This window comes from Miniopterus natalensis, chromosome 9 (genome assembly GCF_054644295.1).
Source record: "Miniopterus natalensis isolate mMinNat1 chromosome 9, mMinNat1.hap1, whole genome shotgun sequence".
In the NCBI taxonomy this organism is placed as follows: domain Eukaryota; kingdom Metazoa; phylum Chordata; class Mammalia; order Chiroptera; family Miniopteridae; genus Miniopterus; species Miniopterus natalensis.
The window spans coordinates 27,315,003-27,330,461 of record NC_142089.1 but is presented as its reverse complement, the minus strand read 5'-3'; the positions used below and the strand labels follow the sequence as shown (position 1 = coordinate 27,330,461).

General features: G+C 40.6%; 2 protein-coding genes across 4 annotated transcripts in view; one reads left to right on the top strand and one right to left on the bottom strand.

Annotated features, from left to right (window-relative positions):
* The window catches only part of EFCAB14 (EF-hand calcium binding domain 14), a 35,428-nt gene extending 24,582 nt beyond the window's left edge, over positions 1-10,846 (top strand). For all 3 annotated transcript variants that reach the window (XM_087820413.1, XM_016199297.2, XM_016199296.2), the window contains 3 exons: positions 1,120-1,327; positions 3,909-4,034; positions 7,466-10,846. In XM_087820413.1, the coding sequence (XP_087676539.1) occupies positions 1,120-1,327; positions 3,909-4,034; positions 7,466-7,641 (510 nt within the window). In that variant the 3' untranslated portion in view covers positions 7,642-10,846. The remainder of the gene's footprint in view (positions 1-1,119; positions 1,328-3,908; positions 4,035-7,465) is intronic.
* A 1,522-nt stretch (positions 10,847-12,368) lies between these two features.
* On the bottom strand, positions 12,369-13,598 carry TEX38 (testis expressed 38). The gene is made up of 2 exons (XM_016199337.1): positions 13,562-13,598; positions 12,369-12,973 (listed from the first exon to the last, which is right to left on the bottom strand). The coding sequence occupies exons 1-2, from the start codon at positions 13,596-13,598 to the stop codon at positions 12,369-12,371; spliced, it is 642 nt and encodes a 213-aa protein (XP_016054823.1).
* Positions 13,599-15,459: the final 1,861 nt, after the last annotated feature.

Sequence of the window (15,459 nt, the reverse complement as noted above, 5' to 3'; positions counted from 1 at the left end):
TGGTTACTGTTGAAAAGTAGTTCAGGTTTTTTAACAGTAAATATCAGAATAAAATACAGCTAATACATATTTTTGCCTGAATTTCTTGGCTTTACTTTCAGACCTTTTGTTTTTCATTGTCGTCTCAGTGTATGAGTCCCTTTGTGCTGCGTCATGTAAGCATCCTAACCATATGTCATTTCTTTTAGCATAAATTCTTCAAGCAGTTAGGACCTAGTTTTAGTTACATATGCTCATATATTAGCTCTCTAAATAAACCAAGAGTGACCTAAACAATAACTATTAGGGTAGAAACAAAGGCAGAAGAGAAATAAGTAAATATATATTGAATAAAAGAAACATGTAATGAGTTTATATTCTAATTAAACACAGGATCAGGACCTTTCGCCCTAGCCAAAGCAGTTAGAAACTGGCCTCATAGAAACCAGACTTCTCTCCTTTTATAACTAAATGTACCTTTATATGCCTCTCTAGATCATCATGGGGATGAGGCAGGGTATAAGGTAAATAGCTTTTTAAAAAGATATAAATAAGACTTTGAATTAGAAGTATTACAGTTTCTTCTTCATGTTCCTATCAGTTCCTGCCACCAGTTGAATCATCACCATGTGCGGAGAGAAGAAAGATCAGGGGAATATTTGTGGTTTGGTTGCTTTTTTTTAACATGATAAGAGCATAAAACTCTACCTAAAGTCGTCTATTCACAAAGTGAAGTAATATATTCAGGAAAATTATTTAGTTAGTGTGAAATCGTTCCTAGAAACCAATATCCTACTCATTTAGGAAATAGGTGTCACAGAGGCACCTGATCAGGGGGACATTTCCTTTACTGCTGACACAGGCATTCCTTCCCCCATCAGCCAAATGTTCACAGTGAATCAGATCATCTGTAGCATAATGTTCCCTTAATGGTCTAGGCTCAAATCCAGCTAGGCCCTCATCAGCACTGAGTACCGAAGATATCTCTAGTATTTGTTGATTCATTTCTTCATTGCCTGTACTGATAGGGAATCTACTGGGGGTCAGGCACTACATGCTAAATAGGCTCTGGGAACATAATAAAGAATCAGATGAAGCCTTGCTTCTACCTTAAACCTCTGTGATCTTTGTTTTGGGCAGAAAGAAGATAGTTCGGATTCTCAGGTATCCAAGCTAAGAGAGAAACTACAGCTGGTCACTGCTCTCACCGACAAACCTGAGAGCAACAGGCCTCCAGAGACCACCCATGCAGATTCTCAGGTATCCAAGCTAAGAGAGAAACTACAGCTGGTCACTGCTCTCACCAACAAACCTGAGAGCAACAGGCCTCCAGAGACCACCCATGAAGGTGAGATATTCAGGGCTGGCTTCTGAATATTTCACGCAGGCTTGAGCAGCTTGCCTCCCACATGGAGTGGAAAGGTGTTCCAGCAGGACTGATTGAACCGAGTGAATGATGCCTGAGCGCACCGAGATGAAGCTGATACACTTTGCTTTCATTTAGAAAAAGCCCATTTGGTACATGATTTGTACTCCAGTCTATTAAGGGAAGAAAGGGTAATGTTTAGCTGGAAATAGACTTTTCCATGCTGTCTGCATCCAATTATAGGCAAAAAAACATTACTGTCATAGCATGTATTAAACCAACTAAATGTTTACGGAAGTCTTTTCATTTTTTTTTAAGTGCATAAAATTTACTTAAAAATAAATATTAGTCCTTCTGAAAACCCATTAACAAATAATGATGGGATCATTGGGTTGGAAAGGACCTTGGCTTTAGGTAGGGACATACCTAGTCAATGTTGGCAGATATATCAATTGGTTTAAGCTCTAGGAGGATGTAACCAAGGCATTGGACTGTGTTGGCTTTTATCCCTAACCCCCACAAGTATTTCTTATATTTGGGAAAGCAATACAATCTCTCTTACTCTTTTGGGTGGGAGACAGACTACAGTAGGAGGACTTGTCACTGTGCTACACAGTTGTATGGTAGCACTCTATCCGCACCAGCTGGTCTGGTGGCACATATACCCAATCAATCTTATAGCACAGCTCCCAGGGTATCAAATATCCAATGCTACTCTCACTTGCAGCATAAACTCTTAACATCTAAACATGTATAATGCTTACTGATACTATAAGATCTTCCAGTGAGACTGCAGCTTCAAACCTTAATAATATAAATTACTGATTGATTTTCCCTTACCCACAAAACATATTCAATCCGTACCTTTAACTTAATTTAGTCACTATGCTACTTCTACTCAACTATTTCTCTTTTATTTTTCAATTATAGTTGACATTTAGTATTATTTTATATTAGTTTCAGATGTACAGCATAGTGGTTAGACAACCATGTAATTTACAAAGTGATCTACCCAATATTTCAAGTACTCTCTGGCACTATACATAGTTATTACAATATTATTGGCTATATAGTATTGCCTGTGTTGTACTTTACATCCACATGACTGCTTTTATAACTACCAATTTGTATTTTTTAATTCCTTCACTTTTTCACCGAGCTCCCCAACCCCCTACCCCTCTGGCAACCATCAGTTTATTTTCTGTTTCTGAGTTTGTTTCTGTTTTGTTTATTTATTTATTGTTCTTTAGATTCCATATATAAGTAAAATCATATATTTGTCTTTCTCTATATGACTGGTTTCACTTAGCATAATACCCTCTTGTCAATGTTTTTCAACTTTTTTCATCTCATGGCACACAAACTAATTACTATAATTCTGCGACAGAACAAAAAATATTTTTTGCCAATCTGACAAAAATATAGGTATAATTTTGATTTATTTACAATGATAATAATAATTACCTACCCTTTTTGCCCCAAAGTGACTTTTTTTAAAAAAACAGATGCCTATACTTGTATATAAGGATTTCTGATACCAAGAATTAACCAATCAGATGCAACCTTATTATGTGATGTAACCAATAAGATTCAGCTCTATTATCTGACCTATATATTTATGATTCAAGCAGGGCATTCACATGGGACAGCTATTGTTGTGTTGGCTGTTGTCATTTTTTTATTTGACAATCTAAGGGAAAAGAGGTCAGTGCCCCTGACTAAATAGTCAAGTATTGCATGTTTTAAAAATTCTTACAGCACACTGGTTGAAAATCACTGCTGTAGGTCTATCCATGCTGTTGCAAATGGTAAGATTTCATTCTTTTTATGGCCTAGTAATATTCCATTCTATATATGTAACACAATTTTTTTATCTAGTCATCCACTGATTGTCACTTGGGTTGCTTCCATATCTTGGCTATTATAAATAATGCTGCAGTGAACATAAGGGTGCATTTATGTCCTTGAATTAGTGTTTTGGGTTTCTTTGGATATATACCCAGAAGTGGAATTGCTGGGTCTATTTTTAATTTTATAAGGAACCTCCATAGTGTTTTCCATAGTGGTTGCATCAATCTGCATTCCTGCCAGTAGCATACAGTATTTTTCTTTCTCCGAATCCTCACCAACATTTGTTGTTTGTTGGTTTATTGATGATGGCCATTCTAACAGGTGTGAGGTGATATCTCCCTGTGGTTTTAATTTGTATTTCTCCGATGATTAGTGACATTGAGCATCTTTTCATATGTCTATGGGCCATCTATATGTCCTCTTTGGAGAAGTGTCTATTCAGGTTCTGCAGCCATTTTTTAATTGGGTTGTTAGTTTTTTTGGTGCGGAGTTGTATAAGTTCTTTATAAATTTTGGATATTAACCCCTTATCAGATGTATCACTTGCAAATATCTTATTTCATTCAGTAGGTTGTCTTTTTGTTTTGCTGATGGTTTCCTTTGTCAGTGATTTCTCTTAAGTATATATGCAATTGTCCTAAAAGGTGACCTTCATTACTGGTTTAATTTGGTGTCAGGTTTATAGTACTAAAACCATACGTGTTTGTTACAGAGCAAGTACAGAGTTTTACATCAAAGCCATCAGCATTGCCAGAATTGCCACAGTTTGTCATACACCAGACTGAGAAAGCTGTCCAGCTAAGATCTGTCTCCCTACCAGGAATTTCTAGCATCAAAGGTAAATGTTTATACCATTGAGTAATAAGGGAAATGTTCACACTTGATCTTAGCCAAAAGGTCGAGAAGTGATGGAGGAAGGGAAACATTAAAAGTTATAACTTTTTAATTTTTTTAACTTGCAAGAAAAATAATTATATCTAACATTGAGCACTTCTTATGGGCCAATATTTTATATGCATTGTATTATATAGTCCTGATTAAAAATCCTGGGAACATAGCCCTGCCCAGTGTGGATCAGGGGTTTGATTCCTGGTCAAGGGCATGTTACCTGGGTTGCAGGTTTGATCCCTGGCCCCAGTTGAGGTGTGTGCAAGAGGCAGCCAATCGATGTGTCTCTCTTACGTTGATCTTTCTCTCTCTCTCCCTCCCTTTTCCTCCCCCTCCCTCCCTCTCTTCCACTCTTTCTAAAAATCAGTAGAAAAGATATCCTCAGGTGAGGACTAATAAAACAAAAAAATCCTGGGAACATAAATATTCATGTGTGATGCCCATTTTACTGATAGGAAAACTGTCTAAGTCCATACAGCAAATAATTAGTTGAGGTAAACTTCATACCAAGGCAATCTGACACCAAAGTTTGCACTCTTAACCAATGTACTATATTATCTCTCTGGTAATGTTTCTAGAGTTTTCATGCATTCATTGAGTGCCTAATTAGACCCAGTGCTAAGCAGTAAGAGTACAGTATAAAATACAGCCTCACATTCCTCACAGATATAAAAGTCTAGTGGAAAAGGCAAACAAGAAAACATAATATGGTGAAATTAGCAAGATTAAACGTTGACCCTATTTGTCCAGGTCCTCCAAAAATGAGGAGTCCTTTGGCTGAAAATCAGAAAGATAAACAGTAGGAAGGATCAGCAAGATTCACAGAAAAATGTGTTTGTCTTGCTTCCAACAATGTATATTCTATCCCTCATCGTGATGTTTGGATCTCTTGATTTTGCATTTGCTAACGCCTGTCCATCTACCTTTGCCTGGCTCTTCACCTCAGCTTAGATACCATTCCACCAGGGAACAGTTTCTTACTTCCCAGGACTAGATTAGGTTCCTTCTGTGTATGACCTCTTATATTTTGTTTGCCCCTGTTTAGTTTATGTCACTCTGTTATAATTTCCTGGGGAGACATAAAATTTAACTTTACTCCCAGTCCCTAGCACAGTGCCTGGTACATGTGAATATTTGTTAAGTGAATGAGTTATCTACAGGTTACAATTAAAGCATAAAAGACCTAAATTTATTTTGCCACTTAAATGCAATTTTTTTTTTTCTGTCTCCAGTTTTTTTCTTTCTTTCTGTTTTCTGGGGAGACAGGAGAGTGTTGTGTTTTTTGACAATACAAGTTGCCTCCTCCCACTCACCATTATTACTTCAAGAATTGATGAGAATGAATGGAGGAAAGTCTGTTAAGAACAAGCCATCTTAACATTTGTACTTCAGTCCCTAACATAAGTTTTACACACTTCTGAATGACTACACTTTTGAAATGACCTGGAGCAGCAATCAGATTTTTATTTGAGTACTGCTACCAAGTGCATAGCACATTTTATAAACTTATGCTTCATATACACACACAATAAAACATTTTTCAGCGAGCCACTTGGTGGCAGGCATGGAGAACAAGCATCCCACCTGTTTTTCTGGCTTTCAAGGAGCTTTTGAGACTATATAGCTGCTGCTTTGCTAGGGCTATCTTAAGAGTGAAAGTAGGGCCTTATTCAGAAGCTTGTCTACAAAACTCCTTGATGGACTAGACCTTGCATTTTAACTGTTTCCCGCTTCATACCATATCTATTCTTCCTAAGTCCCAAACAGCAGAAGGCCTATTAAATCTAAGTGTGAAGTTGAATAAATGAAGAAAGGAAAAAAATTTAGGAAGATTTTTAAAGAAACATAAGTCTCATTGACTGTCTTCTGGTATTAGAGACTAAATCTAAGTCATGAGTAGGGACACAATCAGGTTCTTTTTAAATGTTTTATAAATAATTGGCCCTCCTAAGTATGTTCGTTATGGGGTCCTTGAGAAAATACCAGAAGAAACTGTTGATAGAAATTCTCCAATCCTATTGGCTCAAATAATATCTTAGCAATAAAAAAGAAGATATAGATCAACTGATATTGTTGCTGTCTCTCTCAGCTGGAATAGAAAGAGGGAGGGGAAGGGAGAGGGGGAGGGATAACTCTTTAACGGGGGAGGGGAGGAGAGGGGGAGGGGGAGGGAGAGGGAGAGGGAGAGGGAGAGGGAGCACTAGTGAGCACAAGTGCCTGACATCATGTACAGTATATATAGTAGATATAGCTTTGAAGAGATACAGAGTGGGGCAAAAATAGGTTTATAGTTGTGAGTACACGAAACAGAGTTTATTCTTGTATTATTATTTATTAATTATTGTATTTGCAATACAAACAACTGTAAACCTACTTTTGCCCTACCCTGTATAGTCCTCTGGTTGTTTTTAATTGAGATATAATTCACATACTATATTATTTACTCTTTTGAAATGTATAATTCAGTGGTTTTTAGTATATTCACAAGTTTGTGCAACCATCACACTATCTAATTCTAGAACATTTTATCATCCCAAAAAGAAACCCTATACCCATTAAATAGTCATTCCCTATTCCCTTTCCACCAGCCACTGACAACCACTAATCTCTCAACCACTGTCTTTTTGGATTTGCCTATTCTGTGTATTTCATATAAATGGAATCATACAATATATGACCTTATATACGCTTCTTTCTTTCAATATGTTCCTTTGATTTAGCATAATGCTATTAAGGTCCATCCATGTTGTAGCATGTAACAGTATTTCATTGCTTTTCATGGCTGAATAATATTCCATTGTATGGATACATTTTGTATATCCGTTCATCAGTTGATGGACATTTGGGTTGTTTCTACTTTTTGGCTCTTAGAAATAATGCAGATTTGAACATTTGTATACAAGTTTTTGTGTGGACAGATGTTTTCATTTCTTTTGAGTATATACCTAGGAATGTAATTCCTGGGTCACATGATAACTCTTTAACTGACAATATGCCAGAGTCTGTTTTACAAGCTCAGCTCCTATCAGTTAGCTCTTTAAGCTTCTGCAGTCCTTTTCACCCCTTCAACATAAGAATAAAATCTGAAAAATCTAAAAGGAAGGCCCTGGACAGAGAAAGACAGTCTACTCATTATCCTGTGATTACCTATCACTGCTTCTGTTTTGGGAGGTCAGTGCTGTCCTCTCATTCTTAAAGGATCAGGAATTTGTCTTTCTGATTTAGCCATATCCTAACCTTTACCTTTTAGAATCAGAGTCTGCAAAGTAGCTTTCTTTTTATAATTTAGCTTTAATTCAATTGAGGCTACTTTTTAAACTGTTAACTAAACTTAGCTATATGTATATAGACATATACACTTTTTGCAATTTTTTTTAACAGATCTTCAGGATTTATTCCACAAGACTGGCCAGAACATGGATGAGAAGCTGACCTACCAGGAAATTAAGAACTCCTTAGGTTCTGCTATACCAGCACCAGAGAGTTTGAGAGTGTTTGATGCTGATGGAGATGGAAGATACTCATTCTTGGAGCTAAGAGTAGCTGTAGGTGTCTAGCCTCATTGGGCATATTTAGAAACGGATATATATCCTGGGCTACCTGATATCTACTCACCTAACAAAAACAACCCTTCTATTTACCTGTCAGTTTTCCAAACTATTGTAACAGACACATTGCCACCTTTTAACTTGTTTGAAAAAGCTATATAAAAGTTATTTTTTTAAAAAGAAGATCAGAAATCTATGATTTCCTGAAACCAGTAAGATCTTAATTCTAAAATTGCCAGAATAAAAGTCAAGCCCCCTTTTTTTCTCTTTTCCTTTTTTGAGGGAAGGAGACCTTTTAAAACTGGAAAATGTGTATATAGTGAGAATAAGCCACCTTTTATATTTTGCATAAATTTGCCTTAAATTAACTGCACTTTATACAGACTCAGAAAATGTCTTTCCTTTAAAGATAGACTTTTTCTGTTTGTAAATATTTGAAATGAGAGAGTTCTGCATATTTTGTGGGAAGTAGGAGGAATGGTGTGAAATAGGATGTGAACAAATGACTTATTAAAAGTCGCTAATTTGATCTGGTGGCGGCTGAAACAAGGTCCATGTCTCCTTCAGGCATCTCTTTTAGGTGCTGCCATGGGGTTTGGTCTGGTGGCCAGAGGAATATATTTAGGGAGTAGACACTGGGGACAGCGTAGCCTCCAGGCTCAGGAAAGTAAGATTTGGCTCTTTGTTTCTGTCCCCTTAGCTAATCCCAACCTGTGAACCAGAGAAGTTTTCTTGGGCATTTTTATTATTTTCTATTCTATTTCAGGGTTTATGAATATAAAGTTATGAATATAAAGTGGGGAGCTACATTTTTCTCCCGGAGTGAGCAGGATTCACATGCGTGCGCGTGAGCACACGTCTAAAAGCTGTGGCTGACTTCCACCTCCGATATTACATCCATTCTGAATGGCAGGGCTGAAGTCCCTTGGCCACTGTCTCAGCCTAGCTGCCCAGGAGCTTTAAGGGAGAGCTATACCTCTAATTCTGACCCAGGAAACTGAGATTTTACGTGGGCACTAACCAAGAACCTAATATGTTCCTCTGGGGGCTAAAGCCAAATAGGTTGTGAACATACTGGGTTTCTTCATAATTATCAGGTCAGAAGCAGCAGGAAGCTTTATGTCCAGAAAATGCCGAACAGTAGCAAACAGGCCTGGAACATTGGGCTTCACGTGATGGTAGCAAGTGTTTTCAAATCTAATACAAGCAAGTGTAATACTTTCCCCTTGAAACACTCTGTAGCCTGGTACTAAAGGACCGTGGACTGGAAGGAGTTTTACCTCTATGTCACCTGTGTGTGCTGCATTGTTCTTAGAAGGAATCTTTGAACAACACAAAAGGAAAAAACTTTGCAAAACTTAACTGTGCTGTAAGCCAAGTCAGGGAGAAACTAGAGAAGCTTTCGTGGATTAACTTCTTTAGTGGAGCTCATTTCCACTTTAATTTTTTCCACTTTAACTTTGTACAAGTTGCCCAGTTAGCCATAGATGCAGCCAAACATCCTTAACTATTTAAGGGCTGGTTTTGTTTTGGTTTTTTCTTTATATGATATTTAGCTTGGTGTAGGCTAACCTTGATTTTTTTTTTTTTTTTTTTTTTTTAGAAATGTTAAAAGTTAGTTAAAGCAAGGTGAAGTTTTTTCCCATGAATGTGTCTGCTTATCACATATGGCTTATGCTTTTCTCTCTTTAAAAATATTTTTTTTCTTGCCCATCCAAGCTATTTCACTTTCTTGGAAAGGTTAAAATATAGTAAATAATTAGCCTGGCACTTTAGATAACTTGAAGATTACTCTTCGGGCTACCTTCCATGCCCCCTCCCTTTTTTAATATATGAACCCTGACGGATTTTGTAACAACCAAATAACATTCTAGCAATAAATTGAATTATACTGCTATATTTGTATATAATGTACCATAAATAGTATGTCTGTACCTGGAAGGTATTTTTTTGAGAACTGATTTATATGAAATATACTTGAGGGTAATGTAGCTTGTCCTTTTTAGTTTCAAATTCTTATTCATAGGCAGATACTTTGAGGACGCCTTAACTCTTTGTTGTATGTACTTTTCTTTTGCATCGGATAGCTATCCGTGGAGGAGTCATTTTGTTTTTTAGTTTATCATCTGTTCTTACCTCAGGTGTGTCTGGCTAGCATCATCCCTGAGCCAGGATTATAGTACCATCCTCCCCCCCGTCCAGTTTGGCAGAGGTGTCCCTGCTATACTCTCAGATTTGTGAATACCCTTGTCACACAGCCTGAGGAAGTGCCCTGTCTCCCAGGCAGAACTAGGGCATCTTGAATCCTTTTCATTGGCCTAAGAAGAGCCTCAGAAGCCTATTGTTCAGTGTTAATTTGGGATTTTTATTTGTAAATCGTCTTAACTCTAATCAGGCCTCACCTGCCACATCTCAGCCCTGACAGGGAGGTCAATAGTAGTGGTGAGTTTGGTTTTGGTTTCGTATACTTTGCCCTTTTCACTCTGGCAGCTCCTGCTGCTGTTTTCCCAAGTTACCCAAAGCAGTGCTGCTTGGTCCTTTTTTTCTTTTGTCTTGTACTGTCTGGTACAATGTTTACTTAAAGGGCAAAAGGGTTTTGTAGGAAGAAAACCAAAAGAAGAGAGAACCAGCTTGGGCATGACTGTGGTGTTGTCTTAAGGGCAGAGAGGGGCCTGGCAGTTAGGAATGTGTCACAAACAGTAAAGCTAAAGAACGGACACTCTTCACCTACTGGCTCCTGTCCCTCCCATTGGCGTTTCCTCACTTATGTTGCTGGACAGGACACTCAGTGTCCCCGCTGGTCTTGCTGGTCACAGTTAAAGATTCTGACTGTGATGGGCTCATACTCGTAATGGCCTGCTGTTGAGTTGTTTTTAGTGACAGCTTTCGTTTGCTACACACCTCATTGGCTTGCTTCCCAACACCAGCAAGATGCGGTCCCTCCTTTCATATCCAAACCAGAACACATTTGGGAATTCCTGAGACTTTATAGAGCATGTATTGTATGTTATATGAACCTAACCTACCTTGTTGTTTTCTCACATTAAGAAATGTCAATCAACTTTGCTTTAGTGGAGCTATTTTGGTAATGTATAAGCAGTTTTGGTTCTGTTTGGAGAGTGATTTCAAGGTTTCCATGGCGATTTGAACTTTGCTTATTTCGTATCAGTAATACAACCATCTTAATTTATCTCAATAAAACATTTCCTTTTTCTCCCACTGTGTCTATGACTAAAGGCCCTCCCAACCCTGATTACTAAGTAAAAATAAATATATATATATGTATGTATGTATCTGCTTTGATCCCTAGTTTTATGGACTCCTTGCTCCTCTTGAAAGCAAAGACAGATTGTGGGCACAATGTTCAGTTGAAGACTCTGACAAACACAGAATTTGGCCTGAAGGAGTGAAGGCTGCTGCTTTGGAGTCTGTAGGTTGGGAAGGGGGAGAGAGAGAGATGAGCGAGCCCCTGTTCCTGTATCAACTGCAGAAGCTCCACTTAGGGCTGTCTTCTATGTCGAGATTCAGTGTAAGAGCATGTTTATAAGAAATGTTCCACTGCCTTTAAAAAAAAAAAAAAAAGGCTTGAAATCCATTGCAAGAGAGTGGTCATATAGGGGCTGGAGCTTTTTGGCACAAAAAAATAGAAAAATTAGCTCTACATGGTTGCTAGATTCTGGATTACACACACACAATCTGGATGGCCTTTCCCCTCAGGGATGACTACATAAAGCTTAGCTCACTTGAGCATCTTACCAAAATTTATATCCTGGGAAAGACCAGAGCTTCCTTATCTTTAATCTGGAACCAAATAGTATTATCTTGTCTCTCTTTTTAGGATCGTTTCCAGAAGGTACAAAAACTATATAGTGGATCTTACCTTTTGGAGGAGCAATAAATCCCTTTGAGAAAGATCTTTTTTTAAAACTGGATACATTTCATGTATTATTTTAGGGGCTTCACTGACCAGCCCTTCCCCCAAGCCACTCCACGGACCAAGTTAATTATACCCTACACACACAAGTCATTTGCCAAGTGTTTTCTAACAAGACATCATTAGGGAAGGGACACCACGGTGTATGGTCAGAAGATCAGGAACTTTGAAGCCAGGCAGATGTAAATTTGAGACCTTGCTTTGCAACATAACAGTATGGCAGATGCCCTTGGGAACTGTCTCTTCATCTATAAGTGGAGAGTCATTTGCAGTGTTTTTTATTACAAGTAATATAGAGACAAAGAACATGAGCCAGCAGTGCAATGTGGCTCATGGATCTCAATGACCTGTTTTGCCTGTGTCATGACCACTGTGAATCACTGTAGCTCGCACACCCTCCACAACTATCACTTGGCAGCTGTGCTTAATGTCCCACAGAATGGCAGTGCCTTTGGGTGCCTACCCCAGGGTCAAGCACACATTTTTGGTCTTAAGTAAATACTGGGTAGAGGACTGTTGAGCCCATCGCAAGTACTGGTTCAGTGTGTCTTTTCATAGCCAACCCTTCAATTCCCATTTGTGTTGGTGATACTCAGTGACCTTCAGTTTGGTTTGCAAATTGTCCCCTTCCAAACAGGGGAAGGACTTTGCCCTTCTAACAACAAATGAGACACAAGGGAGTCAGGGACTTCTTTTAATGTTTCATAATGTGACATCTAGATGGGCCCTAGCCTGTGTCAATACCACCTCCAAGGTTAGCTCTGCCCAGATAGCTCCAGCTTCCACCTTCAGTGAGAGGAGGCTACAATTCTGAAGCAAAAGGCTTGGCATTGAAGCAGTGGTCTCCATGGGCCAGTGTGGGGAGGGAATGGGAGTGGATGTTCCTTTCAGGACAGTCGGCCAGAGGGTAGGAGACAGAGTGGTTCAGCATTGGTGGTAGGTTACACAGGGAGAGGGCAAAGGGCACCTCCTGAAAGATGGGAATCGGGAGTGGGGAGCTGTTCTGGGACCGAGGCATTGGGGTAGGTAGGGGAGATGGCGGGACTAGCTGCAATGCAGGTTGCAGTGGGACAGGAGCCTCCACCTTGGGGTTGCTCTGTTGAGCAGCATAGCTCCTCTCAGGGCTGTCCAGCTCCCACAGAGGATCTGAATTCTGGCCCTCAGTCTCAGTCTTGGATACAGTAGGGGAAGGGCCCATGTTGATGGCTGCATTCATGCCATAGTGCCTTCGCTTGTTAATCCAGTACAACAGTGGGCTATAGGTGAACGTAGCAGCTCTCATCACCTCCACCCACTCCTGGGCACGTGCTTCCCGCCGCAAGTTCTTCCTCCAATGCAGAAAGAGAATGCAGCCACCAGTTAGCACTGAACACAGCCCCAGGAATCCGAAGTACAGCGAGATCCACACTAAGGCAATAAGAAAGAAAAGCAGGCGAGCTGGCTGATAGCTCTAGCTTGGAGGCCTGAGCTGTTTCTCATTCCTCTTAACCCATTCATCAGTCATGCCATCCACTCAGCTACTCGCTTCATTCTTCCCCTTCCTCCTCATTGACTTCATCATTCTCTTAGTCAAAACTAGATTTCCACGGAGCTTAAGAGGCCATCCTAGCCCCTTATAGATTAGGAAAACTAGGTCGGAGCGGGGAATGACCTGTCCAGGCTTAGCCAAGCCTCTGGTTCCCAATCCTGGACCCATCCAATCCACCAGATGGAGAAACCTCACTAAAAGCAAGGCTCTTCAAGGAAGTAAAAGTTTAACAGTAACAGTTGACAGGGACACCAGTGTCCCATCCCATTCTACCTATTCAGTTGTGATAATCCTAGGGTATTCATAGTAGCCCTCTGCCCTCAAGGAATCCTTTTGAATTCTGGAAGAAACCATGGCCTAACTCCTTAGCATTCCTCCATGCAGGCAGCCATTGCAGCATCCATGCAAAAGGTCTCCCCTGGGTGTTCTCCCAAGCTAAGGGCACGAAGCAAGGGTCAGGAATTTACCACCAGGGAGGCTCAGGTCCTTTGGTTGGGAATCCATAAGGCTGAGCTTTGGTACCTTGCCTATGGCTCTGGAGAGAGGGAGCTCACCTACCCATCTCTCCAATCAACAGGGGGCCTTGGAATGCCCAGGCCCCATTGTTTCCTAAAGGTGAGGTCACTCTGGGTTGTGAGCATTGAGCATTCTAGGGGCAGTGCTTGTGAAGTCTTGGGTTGATAGGGACTCCATCTAATGTGTCATAGTATAATTCTGCTTCTATCAGGGACTAACCTAGCCGCTGAATTGTCTGCCCCCTACCTCTTATGGTTAACCCACAGAGCAGCCCCAGGAAAGGGTGCAGGTCCCTCAGGGCCTTATCTATGTTGCTGGGCTTTAAGGAACAGTTGGAGACCTGTTCCCAGTGGGAATTGGGGCAGGGAGCACACACAGCTTTGGGCAGCCCTACCCTCAAGATGTTTGTGACCAAGTCATGAGGAGAAAACCTGCTCAAGGGAACTAAGTAACTGATACTTCCTTTCTTGGCTCTTACAGTCTCATTTTTGTTTCATTACTTTCCTTCAACAAGTGGCGTTTACTGGGCACCAGGTCCTGTGGGAGATCCCCACTTTCTGGCCCTACATCCTATCCAGCTTCACCTTCCTCCCCATCCTTCACATACCTTTCCCTTCTGATCAGGCCAGACTCCTTACCTGAGCCTGCTTACTCACTTCGCTGGAGTTTTGCCCATACTGCCTCCACCTGTGAGGCCCCTCCCCACTGTCCCCCACTGAATGCCTGCTTATCCTTCACCCCCCATACTCTGTACTCTGTGGCAAACGGTTGTTTCAGTTGGCTTCCCAGAATCCCATCATCTCCGGTTTGAAGGGGCTTTGAGAAGTGTCTGGTACAAAGCCCATCAGATGCTTGAGCCCTGGAGGTAGATCTCCCCACCCAGCAACTCATCCCCTGGGCCTGCTCGGGTTAGGGGCTTACTTGCTCACACCTCCTGAGGCAAGTTGATCCATTTATGGGCTGCCCAGTTAGAAAGCCCTTCCCTAGTTAAGCCTCCCTGTACTACTCCTGGGCCCAGCTCAGCTTCTTGGCACCATTTAATTGCGTCCCTTTTTGTGGCCCCCTCAGCTTGTGACTTGGGCACTATTTAGCACGGACTTCTCTCCATGTTCCACTTAACCCTCAGCTTTCCTCCTACCTCCCTGGCTCCTGCTTTGCAGTCTCCTTGGCTGTTTTCTCTTCTTTTCCCTGATCACTAAATGTTAGCGTGCCCTAGGGCTCAGTCCTTAGCCCTCCATCTACATTCATTCCCTCAGGATCTCAGTCACTCATAGCTTTTTTTTTTTTTTTCCTTTTTATTGAATTTATTCAGCTTACACTGGTTAACAAAATTATACAGGTTTCAGGTGCACAGTCTACAACACATCATCTGTACATTGTATTGTGTGTTTACCACCCCAAGTCAAATCTCTGTCCATCACCATTTATCCCCCCATACCCTCCTCACTTCCCCCCACCCCTCATCCCCAGAGACTCACAACTTTAACTATATATATACACCTATATACACCAATAACAACTTTGTATCTCCAACCCAGACTGCTCCTCAAAACTTTAGACTCATTCACCCAACAGACCAGTTGATGACCCTACTTGCCAGTCTGTTACGTGATCTCAAATTTACATGTCCAACAAGCTCCTGATCATCCATCCTCTGAAACCTACTCCAGCCTTCCTCCTCTCTGTAAATGGCAACTCTGTCCTTCCAGTTGTTTGGGCCAAAACCCTGTAAGTCATCCTTGACTCCTTTTATTCTCTCACACCGAATTTCACTCCATTAGCAAAATCTTTAGGTTTGCTTTCCAAACCTCCTTCCTATCACTATCACCTTATCCTAAACACCACTGTC